This window comes from Lontra canadensis, unplaced genomic scaffold (assembly GCF_010015895.1).
Source record: "Lontra canadensis isolate GAN:19392208 unplaced genomic scaffold, GSC_riverotter_1.0 scaffold146, whole genome shotgun sequence".
Classification (NCBI taxonomy): domain Eukaryota; kingdom Metazoa; phylum Chordata; class Mammalia; order Carnivora; family Mustelidae; genus Lontra; species Lontra canadensis.
Window position 1 is genome coordinate 2,080,693 of NW_022631140.1, and position 19,135 is coordinate 2,099,827.

The 19,135-nt window shown below is 56.0% G+C and overlaps 2 protein-coding genes across 2 annotated transcripts in view; one reads left to right on the forward strand and one right to left on the reverse strand.

The window, feature by feature from the left end:
• COG7 (component of oligomeric golgi complex 7) overlaps window positions 1–8,390 on the forward strand; it is an 80,105-nt gene extending 71,715 nt beyond the window's left edge. The window contains exons 16-17 of the mRNA XM_032843960.1: window positions 5,397–5,540; window positions 8,078–8,390. Coding sequence (XP_032699851.1) covers window positions 5,397–5,540; window positions 8,078–8,244 — 311 coding nt within the window. The 3' untranslated portion in view covers window positions 8,245–8,390. The remainder of the gene's footprint in view (window positions 1–5,396; window positions 5,541–8,077) is intronic.
• Window positions 8,391–12,354: 3,964 nt separating this feature from the next.
• The window catches only part of SCNN1B (sodium channel epithelial 1 subunit beta), a 58,124-nt gene continuing 51,343 nt past the window's right edge, over window positions 12,355–19,135 (reverse strand). Inside the window, exons 7-13 of the mRNA XM_032843977.1 lie at window positions 18,806–18,913; window positions 16,560–16,677; window positions 15,489–15,564; window positions 15,306–15,363; window positions 14,600–14,661; window positions 13,425–13,500; window positions 12,355–13,155 (exon numbers count right to left, since the gene is read on the reverse strand). Coding sequence (XP_032699868.1) covers window positions 12,775–13,155; window positions 13,425–13,500; window positions 14,600–14,661; window positions 15,306–15,363; window positions 15,489–15,564; window positions 16,560–16,677; window positions 18,806–18,913 — 879 coding nt within the window. The 3' untranslated portion in view covers window positions 12,355–12,774. The remainder of the gene's footprint in view (window positions 13,156–13,424; window positions 13,501–14,599; window positions 14,662–15,305; window positions 15,364–15,488; window positions 15,565–16,559; window positions 16,678–18,805; window positions 18,914–19,135) is intronic.

Genomic DNA, 19,135 nt, shown 5'->3' on the forward strand with positions numbered 1-19,135 from the left:
AAATGGCTGTGAGGAAAGTAACGTATGCCTTTATTTTTTTTAAAGTAGGCTCCACGCCATGTGGAGCCCAGTGCAGGGATTGAATTTACAACCCTGAGATCAAGACTCGAACTGAGACCGAGTCGGACACTTAACCACCGACTGAAACACCCAGGCTCCCTGAATGTATGCCATTTTGTAACCTATCATACTGACTATATAGAAAATATATACAGATTTATGTATATACACATAAGTATGTTTGCACTGAATATTGGCAAGCACAGAGGAGAGCCGTTTAAATTATGCAGTTTGGATTTTTGGAGTTTGACACACATGCACGCACATGCCTACACACAGACCCAAACACGCCGGGTGTGAGACCAGTTACACTGGAGTCCCAGGTTCTGCTCGTCTGGCTTCCAGAATGGCTTCTTGTTTCTTCTTTTTTTTTTAAAGATTTTATTTATTTATTCGACAGATAGAGATCACAAGTAGGCAGAGGGAGAGAGAGGAGGAAGCAAGCTCCCTGCCAAGCAGAGAGCCCGATGTGGGGCTCAATCCTAGGACCCTGGGAACACAACCTGAGCCGAAGGCAGAGGCTTTAACCCATTGAGCCACCCAGGCGCCCCTGGCTTCTTGTTTCTTATGTTCCTCTCATATTTTTTTCAAGAATATTTAAGTCAAATCCCAGGCATCCGATTATTCCATGCATAAATACACCATCATGTATCCCAGATCAGACACCCAACCAACTGAGCCACCCAGGTGCCCCACCAACATGTATCTCTTATTGATGCCACTTATGTTCAAGTTCAAATTCTTGGGCGAGAAAATAGTGGTGCTGTGTCTATGTCTGTTACAGCACACCAGGGTGAGCGTAAGGCCTTATTGTCCCATTGCAAGGAAATAACATACACATTTAGTTAAACTGCAGTTGTTTTCAGTCACTCATTCACTTACCGAACTGTTATTAATTTCTGGGCATTTGTTTTGGGCATCGTCAGGAGGGAAAAAACTCCAGCCATAAAGTGAAATTGTAGCAGTGACGGAAAACAACAAGCCCTTCCAGGTGTTTCCTTTTTTTTTTTTTTTTTTTAAATCCCTTCCCTTTCAACATCATATTATGAAAAATTTCAAACATAGAGAAAACTGGGAAGAGTTACCCAGGGGATTTCTAGCATGTTAACATTTGCACATTTTAAGAACTAGCTGGTAAGCTGCCAGTAGGAGCTTTGAGGCTTACATAAATGGCTTTTCATAATCAGTGTAGTTAGAAGGTAGTTTTTAAAAAATCCTTACAAGTCTTTTTCCCGCAAGGAAATGGAACGTTTGGAACTTTGAAGTGATGTGTCCAGAGGTCACACACAGCATGTGTTAAAGCAGGGGCATTTGCAGGAAATCTGCAATCCCTGTGCCCAACCACGTCCGCTCTCTCGGTGGGGGTGCCGAGGACGGGCTACAGTGGGGTGGGGTCCCCCAGAGGCGGCCTGCACCTGCCGGATGCAGGGCAAAGGTGCTACCTAGGTGTGGTGCTGGGTCCCCTGGAGCCTCCCTTCTCTGTGGCCAGGCTTACGGGCAGAGGTAACGGCTGGTAGACCCTGACACAGAGTGGCCCTATGGGGAGGCCCAAGAAGGTCAGGACTACACCATTCCCACAACCAGACACAAAAGCTGAGCCTGACGCTTCATCTACCTGGTTTTTTAACACCCTCCTTCTTTTTAATTTTTTTTAATTTAATTTTTTTTTCAGTGTTCCAAGATTCATTGTTTATGCACCACACCCCTTGCTCCATGGAATACATGCCCTCCTTAATACCCACCGCCAGGCCCTCCTAAGCCCCTAAGCCCCTTCCCACCTCCCCTCTGAAACCCTCAAATTGTTTCTCAGAGTTCACAGTTTCTCATGGTTCTTCTCCCCCTCCGATTTCCCCCAGCCCACTTCTGTCCTTCACCCAATGTCCTCCGTGTTATTCCTTATGTTCCACGATTAAGTGAAACCATATGATAATTGACCTTCTCTGCTTCACTTAGTTCACTCAGCATAATCTCCTCCAGTCCCAGCCATGTTGATACAAAAGTTGGGTGTTCATCCTTTCTGATGGAGGCATAATACTCCATTGTATATATGGACCACATCTTCCTTATCCATTCGTCTGTTGAAGGGCATCTTGGCTCTTTCCACAGTTTGGTGACTGTGGCCATTGCTGCTGTGAACACTGGGGTACAGATGGCCCTTCTTTTCCCTACCTCTGTATCTTTGGGGAGAATACCCAGTAGTGCAATGCAGGGTCATAGGGGAGCTCTGTTTTTAGTTTCTTAAGGAATCGCCACACTGTTTTCCACTGTGGCTGCACCAACTTGCATTCCCACCAACAGTGTATGAGGGTTCCCCTTTCTCCACATCCCCTCCAACACTTGTTGTTTACTGTCTTGTTAATTTTGGCCATTCTAACTGGTGTAAGGTGGTATCTCAATGTGGTTTCGATTTGAATCTCCCTGATGGCTAGTGATGAACATTTTTTCACGTGTCTGTTAGCCATTTGTATGTCTTCTTTGGAGAAGTGTCTGTTCATGTTTTCTGCACATTTTTTAATGTGATTATGTTTTTTGGGTGTTGAGTTTGAGTTCTTTATAGATCTTGGAGATCAGCCCTTTGTCTGTAGTGTCATTTGGGACTATCTTCTCCCATTCCGTGGGTTGCCTCTTTGTTTTGTTGACTGTTTCCTTTGCTGTGGCAGAAGCTTTTGATCTTGATGAAGTCCCAAAAGTTCATTTTCGCTTTTGTTTCCTTTGCCTTTGGAGACCTCTTTTTTATTTTTTATTTATTTGATAGAGAGAGAGATCACAAGTCGGCAAAGAGACAGGCAGAGAGAGAGGAAGGGAAGCAAGCTCCCTGCCGAGCAGAGAGCCCGATGAAGGGCTCAATCCCAGGACCCTGGGATAACGACCTGAGCCGAAGGCAGAGGCTTTAACCCACTGAGCCACTCAGGCGCCCCTGGAGACATGTCTTGAAAGAAGTTGCCATGGCTGATGTGAAGAGGTTACTGCCTGTGTTCTCCTCTAGTATTTTGATGGATTCCTGCCTCCCGTTGAGGTCTTTTATCCATTTCAAGTTTATCTTTGTGTATGGTGTAAGAGAATGGTCTAGTTTCATTCTTCTCTGCATAGCTGTCCAATTTTTCCCAGCACCATTTATTGAAGAGACTGTCTTTTTTCCACTGGATATTTTTTCCTACTTTGTCGAAGATTAGTTGACCACAGAGTTGTGGGTCCATATCTGGGCTCTCTACTCTGTTCCACTGGTCTATGTGTCTGTTTTTGTGCCAGTACCATGTTGTCTTGGTGATCACAGTTTTGTAGTAAAGCTTGAAATCAGGCAACCTGATGCCCCAGTTTTGTTTTTCTTTTTCAACATTTCCTTAGCAATCCGAACACCCCTCCTTCTTGAGATTTCTTTTCTCACCTGCATTTTGTGTATTTTGCTCCCATATCTCGCTTCTTGTCCTTGCCCTCTGACTAATTATTCCTGGCCTGCTTAAAAACCCACAGATCCCCTAGAACCTATGGGATGAGATCCAGCTCCTCCCTGGCCCAGGTTGGACACCCTTCTCAATCCCACGTGGTCACAGTGCACAGCCCCATCTCCCGCCCCCACGTGCTCACACTCCAGCCACTCAGAGGATTTTTTTCCCTGAGTAAAAGTCTCCTGCCCCGAGAGTCCCACTAGCATCGGAGGAGTGATTGCCTGGGGCGCCTCTCTCTGCAGCTCTGTGTGCACACGCATGTCAGCAACAGGACCATTTCCCACGTGCCCTGTTCATCCTGCGCACTTCTGTAAACCCATGTGTGTGCCATCTGCCCAACTGCCCTTTCTCCTCCCATGCGTCCGGGAAACTGTCCCTTGTGCTCTGGAGGCCCGGGGATGAGCTCCCACTTCCAGTCTCCTGTCAGTCTTTGGTGACGCCCTGGCTGCAGCCCCGATATGGCTGTGTGGTGGGGCCTTTTCTGTCCCCCGGCCGGAGCGTGCCTTCGGGGCCGGGGGCAGTGTGGACCCAGCAGGGCCTTGGACGGAACTTGTCCAGTTAGCAAGCAAGCAAGTGCCCGCCACTCTCGGTCCTGCATGGGCGCCCCGTTCCCCACCCCACAGTGCCGCCCCAGGCCTGGTAGGTTTATCCTTTCCTGGGCCAGGGTCTCAGGGAGGGAGGGTTATGCCCCACACCAGCCACCCTGCCTGGCTGCGTTTCCGGCCACGTGACCCCTGGGCCAGTGGTCCATTTCCAGGGTAGAGGCCCTAGACCTCGTGTTCTTAGCCTTGTGCTCAGTTATGTTCATCCCGTTTTTGGTTTTTAACTTTCTGGTTTGTGTTTGTTGTACAGATGCTACATGTAAAACAAGGTCACGGTTTTAGAAAGAAGAAACCCTGATATCCCATCATTGTTTCCATTTTCCCATGTATGGATGGTATTTGACATGTAGCTTCGTGTTCTGTATTATTATTGTTGTTATTGGTGGTGGTATAGCAGCATTTTGCTTATCTTCTCCTACATGTGTTTGTTTTCTCTACTTGTCCGCCTGCTTTTTTTTGTTCTTTTAATATCAGGCTTCAGGCTTCACGGCCTATCTGGCTAGGATGGCGGCTCCCTCTCCCTGCATCACCCTGCCCCAGCCTGACTGGCTCTCGCGACCTTGCTGTTGACCTACAGTCATTGCCTGTTTGCCCTGAGATGGGGTTCCTATGACTCTAAGGGCACCCTCATTGACCCAGGCCTGTTCCCCCAACCCTGCCCGCTCCTGCTCTGTATACAGACTCCTCCTCCTTCCCCACAGGTGATGTGACACGGAGAGTCACCATGTGTGCGGCACTGGGAGTGTGTCACACATTCCATGCCTGAGGCCCAGACCAAGGCGTCACGTGATTCTCACCACAGCCCCGCAGAGTTGGGCTCTCAGAGGCTGGGTAGCATGTAGCTCATCCATGGTGGAGGGCCCTGGTCCGGGTCTCCCTTCTGCCGTGGTGCCTGTGTGTCAGTCGTTGCCATCTGTCTGTCTCCTGTAGGCCGTGCTGGCTTGCTCACTTTCTCTGCTCATATGGGCTGCCTCCCTCTCACGGGGTCCCCCTCCTGCCCTCCCTCCCGGCCCGCGTGGCTGCACAGAGTCCTTCGCCTTCAGGCACGCAGAGGTCACTCTCCCTCACCCGGCTGCGCCCTCTCCTGAATCCTCATCGTACTCGGGCCGTACCACGTGGTCTGAGACGTGATTGTTCTCTGTCCCCGTGTTGGCCACGGAGGCCGCAGCTCCCTGGTGTGTGTGGGCATGCGGCCCCCATCATGGGCCTGGCCGCCGGGAGGTAGAAGCTGCTGGCGGTGGGACCCTCCCGACCGCAGTCAGTTTCTGATGCCTTCTCTCCCTCCCAGGGGACGAACTGCCTGAGCTGGACAACATGGCCGACAACTGGCTGGGCTCCGTCGCCAGAGCCACGATGCAGACCTACTGTGACGCGATCCTGCAGATCCCCGAGCTGACCCCGCACTCCACCAAGCAGCTGGCCACTGACATCGGTGGGTGCCCCCGGGGCAGGCGGCCCGAGGGGTGGCTGTGGCCCATCGCGTCTGTCGGTGCCCCCCACCCTCCAGCTCGGGGCTCGGCTGCGGAGCTTGTTAAGATGCAGACTCCCCGGGCCTCGTCCCCAGAGACTCTGACCTGGAAGTCTGGGCTGAAGGCTGGACGTCTGTATTTTGAAAAACATCCTGGGGCATGCAGGCAGGCTGCCCTTGAGGGGGCTTCTGTGACGTGGCTTGAAGTGAGAGACACAGACTTGCCTTTGCTGCCTGGCCTTCTGCTGCTTCTGTATAATGGCCCGGACCGATGCTGATTAGGCTGCCACCGTGCACCAGGCACGCCAGGCACTGAGCCAAAGCCTCGTACCCACATCGAAGGCCACCTTCGTCAGGGCCCCTCTGTGAGGTCGGTACACAGTGGAGGTCCCCCCCCGCCCCCAGTGCTGGTGAGGACACGGAGGCACAGGACGGCTGAATAACAAGGCCACATACGATGCCTGTGTGCCTCCCCGGTCAGAGGGCCACATGCCGACCCGCTCCTGCCGGCGCCCGCCCCCCGCAGGCAGGGCCCTGAGGTTGTGGGTGCTGCGGGCAGGAGGCAGGGGAGTCTCCGCAGGGTCTTGGTATCATTCCGTGGACCCGTCTTCTCTTGACCTGAAGCAGCTCTTGGGGTGGTGGGGAGAGGGTTGTAGGAGCCTTAGAGATCAGCTCCCTGGGGACCCAGACAGAGCTGTGACAACCACAGGGCCAAACCAGGCTGTTATTTTGCTACAGAAGAAATAGAAGTGAGGTGCTTCCCTCCGGGTCCCGGGGCCACTAGGGATGGAGCCAGGCCTGGAGTCCAGTGTCCTGACTTCACAGTCCGCTCTCCGCAGTCCCAGAGAGCAGCCAGCTTTTCACTGTGGCACTGGGCCGTGTTTAGGGAGGAAGGATGAGGCGATCCTGGCGCCCGGAGGTGGCGTCTGTTAGTACAGGCAGGCGCACTGAGGACAGAACCAGTCGGGATGAGCGAGATGCTGGCATTGCCTACGATTCCGGGAGTCCCTGTTCTTTCTCCCTCTGTGTTCAGCTCCCTCTGAACCTCCGGTCCCGCCCAGCGCTGACCAAGCAGCCGTTCCGTGCGAGCCGCAGCGCTTGGAGCCTTAGCCACTCCCTGGGCTTACTGAGCTTCCGCAGCGGGGAGCATGGCCAGGGCCCGGGCTCCCGGATGAGCGGAGCTCAGTTTTACGGATAAGCTCATGCAGGTGACAGGTGCCTGGGACACCGCTTGGCCGGAGTTGGACGTGAGTCAGCCAGTCCGCCAGCGCAGAGCAGGCACCGCCTGTGGGCTATGGCTGGAGCCGGCCATGGACAGAAGGGCAGTAGGGGCTAGTGGCGGGGCGGGGGGGGGGGTGCTGTCTGTTGCCCTTGAGGGCAGGATGAAGGCGGAGCCAGAGGACACCACAGAGCACTCCCCTCAGGTCTGGCTCAGACCTGCCCTGGAAGGAGGAAGTCAGGGCGGCACTCATTCGTCATCTGTAACACATCGGGTGCTCCTGTGGCCTTTGGCCCATTTCATCCTCTTGACAGTGCAGCATCGATGGATGGATGCAGGGACTCAGAGACGAGGGGTTCACCAAGCTCACCCCAACCTGGGAAACCAGTTTTCACCTGCCCCACTCTGCCAGTGTCGCGCAAGCTTGCCTGGTGGTTAGAGTCGCGGGGCTTCTCTTCGAAGGACGGGGTCCCTGAAACCTCCCTTAGAGATTCTCACCGATGTGGTCCGGGGCGGGCTCGGGACTCGGCCTCTAGCTCGGACCCCAAGGGGTGAAATGGGAAGTGTGGGAACGTGCAGCGCACCAGGCCCCTGCCTCAGACACCGTCCCTGTCTTCACGGGGAGCTTGTCTTAGACTCCCAGCGGAAGTCTTAGTCGCTGCTCATATAAACCCGTGTGCCCCCGGACTCCTTGGGGTCTCCATGTGGTCCGTAGGGTCCACTGGGGAGTGTGGTCAAGAACTCAGGAGTCCCAGTGTAGCACTGTGGGGGGTAGGCTCGTCCAGCTGCAGAGCTGAGTGTGCAGTGGGTGGTGGGGGAGGGCCAGTCCTATATGCAATTAGAATTCCTAGATTTGGGCCAAGCTGACAGGTTTTTCTTTTTCTTTCTTCTTTCTTCTTCTTTTTTTTTTTTTTTAAAGATTTTGTTTATTAAATAATTTATTTGAGAGAGAAAGTGCATGGGAGCAGGGAAGAGGGGCAGAGGGAGAGGGAGAGAGAGAATCCCAGGCAGACTATGTGTCGAGTGTGGAGCCTGACGCGGGGCTCGATCCCAGGACCTGAGCTGAGATCCGGCATCGGACACTCACCTAGTTGGGTCACCCGGGTGCTCCTAAGCTGACAGTAGGTTTAATCCTCTTGGAAAACCCCTCAGAGTAAAGGCCTGGCTGCTCGGGGCAGAGTGGACACCTGGCATTTTGGGGGGGTTCAGGGTGGACGTTTGTCTCTGTCCCACTTGGTGCTCAGTCTGTAGAGCTCTGTCTGTCTGCTCCCCATCCGTACAGACTACCTGATCAACGTGATGGACGCCCTGGGCCTGCAGCCGTCGCGTACCCTTCAGAACATCGTGACCCTCCTGAAGATCAAACCCGAGGATTACAGGCAGGTCAGCAAAGGCCTGCCCCGTCGCCTGGCCGCCGCAGTGGCTACCATGCGGAATGTGGACTACTGACTGCCCCCCAACCCCCCAGCCTGGTTGAGAAGAGGCCCAGGGCTGGGGTTCCAGGATCACAACAGCTCTCCAGAATGGATTTATTCAAAACTTCTGCCTGGGTTTGGGCAGGATTCATTTCAAAAAGACTTGTTTTGTTTGCATAATCAAAAAGTGGGGTGGGGGGTGTAAATTAGAGGCGTATTATTTATTAATTAGAACAGGATTTTCAGATGATTTTCTGAATGAACCGATCTGAAAATTGATAAATACCGTGAAATGAAAGAAGAGCATTTTCTTTCCTTCGCTCAGTGAATATTTGGGTGCCTTCCATGTGCCGTGCTCCAGGCCTTGGGACATAGGCCAGAAAGGAGGGGAAGAAGAGGATGTCGGATGGTGGCATCAGGGTGGAGGGCAGCCCCCAGCCCCACAGATCAGAGCCATGCCTGGCAGTGAGGGACCAGCGCAGACCAGGCCCTGGGTCACATCCAAGGTCAGCGGCATGGAAGTAGGAAATCAGGTTAGAGGGGAGCTGGGGGTCAGATCACGGACCAGCCTGTTGGCCGTGATGAGGACTCGAGCTTTTACTTTGTCTCATTCGAAAACTCAGGGGGTGATGGGGACTCTCAGGTGTTTTGCCAGTAGCTTCTCTGTTAAGACGAACAGAATAAGGTAATTTGAGTGACTCAAGCAAATAGCATTTGAGCTTTCTCAAGAGCAGGAAGTCCTGTGGCCCCAGCTTTGGGCACTAACTCGGTGGCTGGAGGAGTCAGGACCAGGACCAGCACTTCCCTGTGATTTTGACCTTTTCTGCACGTGCTGGCTGCTTCCTCCGGGCAGGGTGATCTTGCAGCTGCAGGCATCACATGGCATTCCGGGGGCAGGGACGATGGCAGAAGGGACACCGTCCCTTCACCCTGGAGGCAAAGGCCTCCCGAGGGGCCCCCATGGCTTTCTCCTCGTTTTCTCTGGTGGGTTCTTGGTCACCCAGCAGCAAGCAAGGCTGGGAGCGTGGGCAACAGGACACCTCTAGCTGGGGTTCTCTTGGGCAGGATGGTCACAGGGCATTCAGTGGCATCCCTGGCCCCTGTCCACCAGACGCCGGTGGCACTCTCCAGCTGGGACAGCCAGAGAGGTCTCCGGACCTTGCCCAAGGGCCAGACTCCCCTCCAGCATGGAAATCCTGACGTGGACCAGGCAGGACTTATCGCCTAGGCTGGGCGCCCTGGTGCCATGAGCAGGCCCGGTTTCTGTTAACAGTTTCTGTTAAAACAAGAGAAGGGGGCACCACTGTGTCTGTCGGGGTCCTTTATTAGAATTGATGTGTCATGTGTTCCTGCTGCAGCATAGGCTTGTTTCTCTCTGGGATGCCTCTCAGCGGCCCCGGGGCTTATTCCTGTCTTACACACAAAGGCATTAAGGTGTGGGCGGGTTAGGGGCTTGCCTGGTGCCTGTGGCGCCTGTGCTCCTGACCATGGGACGCAAGGCGAGCACACGACACCTAGCCTGGCCAGGACAGTCAGCTTGTGCTGGCCCTCTGAAGTGGCACCACTGTGCCCACAGCCTCTCGGGAACTGGCCCTCACAGGCGGCTGGGGCCGGTGACATGCTGTTCCTGTCATCTAGGGGTTCCCCCATGTTCTGTCCCCCACATCCTTGGAACCAGTTTTACTGGCCCTGAAAGAACCCGCGCCAAGAAAAATACTGTGTTTTCTCATGTGGTGGATCATGGGCTGTCCCTGGCAGGGATCGAGCCTGGCTCCTGCCTTGAAGAAGTGAGAGCTGGAAACCCGGAAGGCAGAATGTACCGTGCAAAGTGGAAACCTCTTTGGGGTGACCTCTGTGCCAGTGTCCAGGAGAGCTGTTTGATTCTTGGCTTCCCCACCTCCCGACTGTGTGACCTTAGGGAAGTCGCTTCCCCTCTCTGAGCCTCATTTCCTCTTGAGAAAGATGGGAGCCACAGTGGTACCGAATCAGGGTTATTTGAAGAACTTGTGAGGTACAGCAGGGGTAAGGCACGTAACAAGTGTCCCCTTCCCACTCCTGCTTCACAGTGTCTCTGAACAGAACCTCTCACAGCTCAGGAAGAATATGTGTCCCGGGCTGATTCAGTGACCTCCATTCTTGGGGCTTTTGCTGGGACACTGTGAAGAAGGAGGTTTCTTCCCACCATATAGTTGCTGAGCTGAGGGAACGGAGCCTGGAACTGTGGGGGGAGGAGTGGCACATGGAGGGAACCTATTTGAGAGGGATCTCAACATGGAAGAAAAGAAAGCCCGGAGCTGGGGAAAGCACCAGATCTAGGTGAACCCCAGGAACAGCCATACTTGAAATCCCTGGACTTTTATTACAAGAACTAACGGACTCCCTTTTTTAGCTTAAGTCAGCTCGAATTAGTGTGACCCAAGAGCTGGCGAAAGGAGCTCGGTAATAACCATTGCTCTGCCTGCCCCACAGCTTCAGATGAGACGGAAAATAGGAAAGCTCTGGACTCCTATAAGGGTATTCTTGTGACTGCTGACAGCAAGGGGATGAGGCTGGAGTTTCACCTTCATCACTTAGTGGGAGAGTGGTCTGGGGCTCCTGACTTCACCGGAGTCTCAATGTGCTTACCCTTGAGATGGGATGATAACACTTCAGTCATTCTGAGAATTAATTGGAAAAAGACTTACAAAGTACTTGGCCTAGTGCTTGGCATGTGGTAAGTGTTTGATACAGTGTAGCCATTGTTTGATAACGACAACAAATAATCACAGTGTGATGACAACTATCACTAGTAATAAAAGTAGTAGTCATGGGAGTTAGCATGGCAGCCACCGAGAACTGGACTCCAGCCTGCAGACCTGCCTGGCCCCGAGCTGGGAAACCCTCTTCCCCCAGGCCCTCCCCACACAATGCTTCCCAGCGCTGTCTTTGGCTGGAGTGGCACCAAGTCTGGGGCACCGCCTTCCTCCACAGGTGCCACTGTGGGCACTTAATGGGAGGTCGGCTTGTTTGCTTTCCCAGCCAAGGACCCAGGTGTTCGCCAGCAGCAGGGCTGGGCCCTCAGAGGTCCAGGCTCTACAGCCAGCGCCGCTTCGTGACCGGGGCTGGCAGGTGGTCCGCTCTCCGCACCTGACAAGCCCCATGCTTCTTTGGTAACAGCTCTCTGGTCTCTCTTTGGAGAGCCATCCGGGTTCCCATGCTTAGCAATTAAAAATACAGGACACGCAGTTAAAGTTGAGTTTCAGAAAAACAACAAATGATTTTATTAGTATAATATGTCCCAAATAGCTTTTTAAATTTTTAAAACATTTTTATTCATTTAGAGAGCAAGCGCACATACAGGGGCAGAGGAGGAAGCAGAGAGAATCTGAAGCAGACTCCACACTGAGGCAGAGCCCCATAAAGGACTCGATCTCACAACCCTGAGATCATGACCTGAGCCGAAATCAAAAGTCAGTCACTTAACCTGCTGGGTCACCTAGGTGCCCCTGTCCCAAATACTACTTGGATATACTCACACTAAAAAAAACAATTCATAGTCTATCTGAAATTCCTATTTAACTTGGGGGCCTGTATTTTATCCGGCAATCTTTGGCCTGGTGTCCCCACCACCTGATTCTGCTGGGGGCCACCTGGCCTCAGGTATGGGCAGGGTCTGGCCTATCCAAGCCAGATTGGCTCAGAGGTAAGCATGTGACCCAATCAGTGACCAATGAGAGTCAGCCTAGGAACTTGCAGAGACAACTGGGAAAGCGGTCCTTACCTGGTGAGTTTGGACTCGCTGGCGGACTGTCAGTGTGAGGGGAGCCTGCCCAGGAAAGCTGAGACCGAGAGACACCGTTTGAGGTCCTTAAGATTCTCTCACTTAAGCCAGCTGGAGTCTCATTCTCTTTCTCTCTGTCCTTGCCACCCAGAGAAGAGTGGTGGATGGCACTGATGGTGGAAGTCTCAAGTAGACTATGGGGACAACGCCAAAATCACCTGCTTGAGAGCCTTACTGCGGCCAGGCCCTTGCTTTCCCAGCCAGTATGGATGCTACTTTAACTTCTAGAACAAAACACGGGCCACCTGGCAGCACATTCCCCCACCCCCGACCCTGCCCCCGGGCCTGATGCCCTTCCTGCTCTCCACAGTTGCTCATCTCCCTAAACCCATTCGCAGAGGTCAGCTAAGGCCAGGACGGAAAAGACTGTGGGGACAGACAGCACAGCCTGCCTGGCTGGCTGTCTCGGGAGCAGACGGTGCACTGGGAAGAAACTAGCCTGCCTGTGGGGGACAGTGTCCCAGTGTCTCTCGAGTCAGGCTGGGGACGTCCCAGCCAAGGATCAGGTCAGGTTGGGGGTGTGGGCAGGAACCAAATGAGTACACATTTCCCACATCTGTACCCGCAGCATGACCCTACAGAGCCCTCAGCCTGGGACTGGCCAGCAGCTGCTGGTCTCTCTATAGAGAGACACAGACTCTGGCTTTGGATACCCACTATCTTGGCCCTTTGGAGAGAACATCCCAAAGTGAAGCTTGGGGCCACGATCTTGGCTTCTCGGTCTGAGTTCTGGTTTCCCCGGGTCTAGATGGCATCGCCCTCACTGTCGGACTCGATGATGTCCAGCGGCTGCAGACGGAGGGAGTCATAGTTGGGAGGTGGGGTGCCCGGGATGGGCACGGTCTGCTCATCAGGGTAGGTCCCGGGGTCGGGGCCAGGCCTGGCCACATCAGGCTGGAAGCCAAAGTTGGTGTGAGCCTCCACCAGCTCGGCCACGGTGGGCGGCGGGCCAGCATAGCGAGCCTGGGCACGTCTCTGCCGCAGGTTCTTGGCGAAGGCCACCAGCTTGATGATAGTGATCCACACAAAGTCGATAAGGATCTCTCCGAATTCGATGAGGCACAGCACCGAGCCCCCCATCCAGAAGCCAAACTGGCCACCCAGGTTTGAGAGCAGCCAAACGATCTGTGGGGAGCAGGGAGGGTGGACAGCCTGGTGAGGGTGGGGGTCGGGCCACAGGTTCCTGCCTTGAACCCCGCCTCACGGCTTCCTGGGAGGTAGGCCATTGGCCAGGAAGGGGGGACAGGGTGACTGTCTCAACCCACGGAAACCATTTGGGACTCCAGGACTCTCCCAATTCCCCTGTAGAGTTCGGGACCCTCCCCGAACCTCTCAGGGTGCACGGTGGAGGGGCAGCGGGGCAGGGCTGAGGTGCCAGCAGCGCCCAGACTCACATTGTTGGCTGCTGACTCCTCAATGGTGCGATAGTTGAATTCTTGGAAGTAGATGTTGAGCTTGACCACTCCCTTCCTGTAGGAGCAGCAGGAAGGGCTGGTGTCCCCTCCCCAGGACACACACACACACACACACGCACGCACGCACAGGAGAGACAAGCTCTAACTTGAGCTTCTCACACGACCACTCCCAGGATGGGTGAGGTCCAAGCAAGGGCCCAAAGTGTGGCCCTCCCTGGCCACTCGGGGCCTCGGGGCCACGAAGGGCATCTCTGCACAGCATCCCCTCTGGCGGCCCCAAGGACTGGCTCTGAGCTCCCCTCTCCCATCCCCAGGGCTAGCCTACACAGTAGGCTAGTCCCAAGCTTTGTTCCTTCATCAAGGGACCTGGGGCCCAGACCGTGGGCTGCGTGGGCTTCCCCTTGGCACCCGGTAGTCCTCAGGAAAGCTCTGCTCTCTCACACCTCCGGTGATCTCCCTGAACACCTTTGCCTCTCCTTACTTGTCTGAACAGTTCCTGTTCCCCGTTGGAGGGGTAGCTCAAGGGCCCCCTCCCTCTCCAGCCCTCCCTTATCTCTCAGGCACATAGCTTCTTCCCTGCCGTGCTCCCAAAGGAAAGGTCTTGTAGAGACTCTCACCCCCATAAGCCCTGTGGGCATATTGCTGTCCTCTACACTGGAGCTTCCCAAGAGTATGGACCTGTGTCTTCTGTGCTCAATTCGTGTTTGTGTTTGATTATGAAAAGTTGGAGGAATGGGTGGAGGATGAGTGGATGGAGGGATGAACGGAAGACCGGATGAGGGGTGGATGGCGGGGAGGGAAATCAGAAGGATGAAGGATGAAGAATGGAAGGATGGAGAGAGAGATGAATGGATGCACAAAGGAGCAAATGGCTAGATGGATGGGTGGCAAGATGGATGGAGAATGGAGGGTTGAATGGGTGGCTGCGTGGCTGCGTGGCATTGGGAGGAACAGGCTCTCCTTGGGGAAGTGGCAAACCCTGAATTCCGTTCGCTGGCTTCTCTCCCACTCCCAGGGCCGCCACCTCCAGGTCTCCTCCTGAGCTGACCAGTGTGAGGTGTCTGAGTCATGCCCTGTAGCCAAACGCCTCCCTCCAGGCTCTGGTTCCGCCCATTTTCTGCATGCGCCTGCCCCACCCCAGATTCTAGGCTCACCTGCTCAAGGTGATGTTGGTGCTCTGGTCCCGCTCCTGAGACAGGACGCGGAAAATCCAATCCTGGAATCCAAGAAGGCAGCTGAAAAAATGGCACCTGCAGCACTGCCTCCCAGTCATGGGCCCCGCCCCCTTTCAGGGACAGACCACAGCCCTGAAGCTTCCCGAAGCCCCCTGGGACGGTGCTGGCACAGAGAGAAGAAAGGTAATAGCGCACACTGGCTGCTGCTGCGGGGAGAAGGCACTCTGGGCTCCAGACACCTCCCCCGGAAGCCCAGCGTGGCGCAGGCTCTAACCCACCTCCCGCCCTCGCGTGTGCTGTTCCTCTGCCCGCGTCCTCCTCCCCAGCCCGCCCAGGCCAGCTCGGCTCATGCTGCAGCTTTCACTCAAATGGCGCCTTTGCTGGGAGGTCTTCCCTGACCACTCTGTCTAAAGTGGCCTCCCCTGGTTACTCTCCGCTCACCCTGTGTACTTCCTACCGTCATCAACTTGGAAATGATCTAATTTTTGTGTATGGTCCATCTCTGCCACTAAAACGTAAGCTCCCTAAGCGCAAAGGGCTGTGCCTCTCTCCTTCACTGCTGTGTCCCCAGCACAGCGCCTTGGGAGACACAAGTGGAAGGACAAACAGCCTGCAGACCTATGCCCAGACCTGTCCCTCAGCCCAAAGGTGGGCGGCCAGGAGCCCGGCCACTCCACCGCCTCACCTCAGAGGCCTCGGAAGGCCAGTCGGCCATGGAGATGGTCATCTTATACTGGGTGTCACTGGAAGAGAGAAGGCAGTCCTGTGGCTGTCGCTGTCCCTGCCAGCGCGGCCCCCCACCCCGGCTCCCCAGTCCCCATGCCCCCCCCCGACCCCTGCCCCCCCATTCTCCGTGCCCCCCACTCACTTGCAGGACTCCTTGCACATGTTGATGCAGGTCTCCCTCTGGGCCACACTCATGCGCAGGCGTGAGTAACAATAGGCTGAAAAGGATGAGGGTTGGGGGGCAGGGAGAGTTAGAGGCAGGGCTTTCTAGATGTTTTCCTCTCCCCCTTTGGGCCTCTGGTTGTCCCCTGCCTTCCTGGCCATGGCCACCCAAGGCCAGTGGTTCAGTGGGAGGGGGTGTTTTCTCTGTCCAAGCTCTCCTGCCATGAAGGGTCATCCCCTCCCATCCGGCACCCCCTGCCCCCCCATGTCCAGCCATTTTGCCCCAGCCTGGCTTGGGGGAGCCTCGACCCAAACATCCCAGTCTCAGCTCAGCAGGATGACAGCAGTTTTCCCTCTGTCATCCCCACTTAGGGCTGGTGGGCAGGGTGATGGGGTCATGCATGAAGTGATGGGTGAAGGGAAGGGAGAGTTTCCCCTCTTGGCTGCATTTTTCATTGGTTTTATGAGGTGGTGGGACTCTCTCTGCTTCCAAAAACATCCATCATGTTTGGACTCCAGGGCTGCTCCTCCTGTGGCTTCAAACTCTTGGAGGTCACCTCAGTCTCCCCACCCAGCAGCCCACAGAGAGACCCTGTGAGCTCACACGCACACGGACACACATGCCGAGGCTCGTACACGTGGCACTGTGGTTGCATGCACGCGCACGCACACACACACATGTGGGCACGCAAACCAGCGTGCACAGCTGCAGGCACTGGAAGCAATCACACCCATGCGTGAACACACATGCAGACTCGGTCCCGAGTGCTCCTGTGCACACATACAAATGCCCTCTCCCGTGCACGCGCACACACACACGTGCCCTCGCCAGCCACCGCACGCCAAGCTCACGCGTGTGCAGACCTTTACGTGGCACACATACACAGGAGGGAGGGGAGCCTGGGCGGGGGCGCTGCAGACCGGGGAGGTGCAGGCCTGGCCACCACCACCCCGCCTGACCCTGCTGAGGACATGGAACTCTGCCCCTGGCTCTGCAGTCAGAGCCCCAGCTGGCCGGGGCAGCAGTGAGTGCCCAGGACTCTGCGCTCACCCCAGTCTGGGAACTCCCAGTTGTTGCAGTATCTCTCCCCGCGGGGCAGTGGGTACAGGTAGTGGGCACAGCTGCAGTTCTGGATCATGTGCTCTTGGAAGCAGGAGCGAATACAGGCCTGCGGTAGGAGGGCGGGAGAACACAGCCGTGACTGCGACGCCCTGTCCCAGCCCCAAAGGGTAGGGGCCCAGGGCAGGTCATGCCGAGGCCAGGGGAGTCGGGGAGTCAGGGGAGAGGTCCCTCTGGCCGAGGAGCTGCACCTTCTGACCCCATGCAGCCTGGGCGTGGCTGTGCTGCTCGGTCCCTGGTCCCCACGGAGGGACTCGGGCCAGACCCAGCTCTCTGAGGATGGCCCTGCCACCTTGCAGAGCTGGAGACCCACACAGGACGTGGGGAGGGGTGGCTTGGTCCAAATGCCACAGCCAACTTTTGGTAGTTATTAATAACCAGGCTGCCAGCCTTGATGGAGCAGTGTCCCCTCGTGGGGACGGTGGAGGAAGAGTGGATTTGGCACCCCGGGGCTGCGTGGGATGACTCTCCACTCGTGCGGGGGTCTCAGGTCACCCTGACCTGCTTCCAGTGCGCTTGGGTGGAGCAGGGTGACGGCTGCCCCTGTGGGCTAAGGTCAAGGGGGCCTGGCACCACATGGGGAACAGAAGCGGCTGGTACTCCTGTGTCTCCCCTTGTCCAGCTTCCCGAGTCCGGGGTGTGGAGGAACCCTTGCTCCAACCCTTGCTATCCCCTACTCTGGGCTCTGCCCCGCCAGGCACGGAGCCGGCCCCTTCCGTCCCAGCTTCTCCCACTCCCCAAGCTGCTCCTTCCCAACTTAGCACGCCCTGTCCTGTTCTCCCTGACAGGGCCGTGGCCTCCCTATGGGCACAGCCGGGAGGAGAAGAGCGGGAGCGAGGGGGCCAGCGGGGTCGGACGAGGAGCTCTGATCTGGGACCAAGGTCTCGCATTCTTCCAGACCTCACCGTCTTATCTGGAAAGGAGGAATCCTCTCCAGGCCCCACGACAGAGTCTGGGCGGGTGGGAGGATGCAAGCAGAGTACCCGACCAGGGCCTTGGTCTTTGCCAAGGTCTCTGACCAGCGGGACGGCTGCATGGGACAAAGCAAGAGCTGAGGTTTTTCTGGAACGGGGTCTCTAAGGCTGGGCCTGATGGATGTCTCCGTGGCCCCCCTCTCCATGCTCCCCACCTCCCTATGCTGCCTGTCTATGCCTTTATTAGCTCAGAAGGAAGATTCCCCCAAGTTCCCCATTGTAGGCAGAAGTGCCTCCGGATAGAAGGCGGCCAAACCAGCCGGGTCAGGGTGTGGGGCGCACAGGTCAGCTGGACAGGGTGGGCGGGAGGGTGGGGTGGTGCGCGATTTTCAGAACTGGGGCAAAAGGGAAGCCCACACCATGCTCAGAGCTCGCAGGCACAGAGGCAGGCCCTGGAGTTCCCCTCATCAAGCCTCAGTTTCCTTATCTGCAAAGGCCGCCCAGGCTGGGGGAGAAGGGTCAGCCAGGGTCACGTTCGTCACCTGTGTGGAAGCTTTAGATGGTCCTCTCCACCGGGGCTGGGTCTTGGGACAGGCCCCCCAGGCTGCCCCTGAAGGTCAGGGCGAGAGGGAAGCCCCAGCTATAGCAAGGGAGATCGAGGCTGGATACGAAGAGAGACTTCTCAGGTAAGGTGATGAGACCTTTGTACTGGGGCCTGTACACCCTGATTTCCTCATTCCTATAATATCCTCTACATCTTAGCGTCGCTCTGAGGATTGAATGAATCACGTAAAGGGCCCCAGCAGTGCCTGCCCAGTGCACGATGTGCCGGATCCTCTCGGGATATTAGGAATTGTAGCAAGTAAGTGATATGTATAATAAATGCTGTTACTGTCCCGTGGGGTGTAGACGGGACGAAAGGATAATGTAATACACGCGAGCCCTCAGCACAGCCTCTCTCCCACACAAGCGTTCTTCTTGGGAGACCCCAGAGTGAGATCCCTGTGTTTTGGGCATCCCCAAGGGCACAGCTGCCTGGTGGGGACGAGCAGTGGCTGGCCCTGGGCCCTGGTGAGCACCCAGGGACAGGCCCGGCTTAGTCCCAAAGGCCACAAAACCCACCAAACTACCCTGTGGTCACCCACACAAATCCAGTACAGCCAGTCCTGCCAGGACCAGCTTCCCCCGAGCCCGGAGGCCTTGGGCCTGGTTGATGAGGACTGCCAGGGTTCCCAGGTCCCCAGGCCCACACTGTCTTCCCACCTGGATAGAGTAGGTCGTGTTGTAGTCGCTGTAGAGGTTCCGCACGGGAACGTCGGAGCCATTCATGGTGCACTGGCTGTAGGGCTCCCCCATGCGCTCCAGCTTGTCCTGTGTCCAGAGAGGTTGCTCCTGGAGGCCCCGCCCGCCCCCCCACCCGGAAGCCCCCTTTGTACCTCCCTCCCAGCAAGCACGGGGGTCAGGGGGGATGCCACAGGCCCAGTCGGTGCCAGAGAGTGCCCACCCTCCCCCACAGCATGGTGGTCCTGGTGGGGGTTCCAGCCGGCAGACAAGGCAGGAATGGACCACAAGGAGGCTCCCACCCTCAGCCCC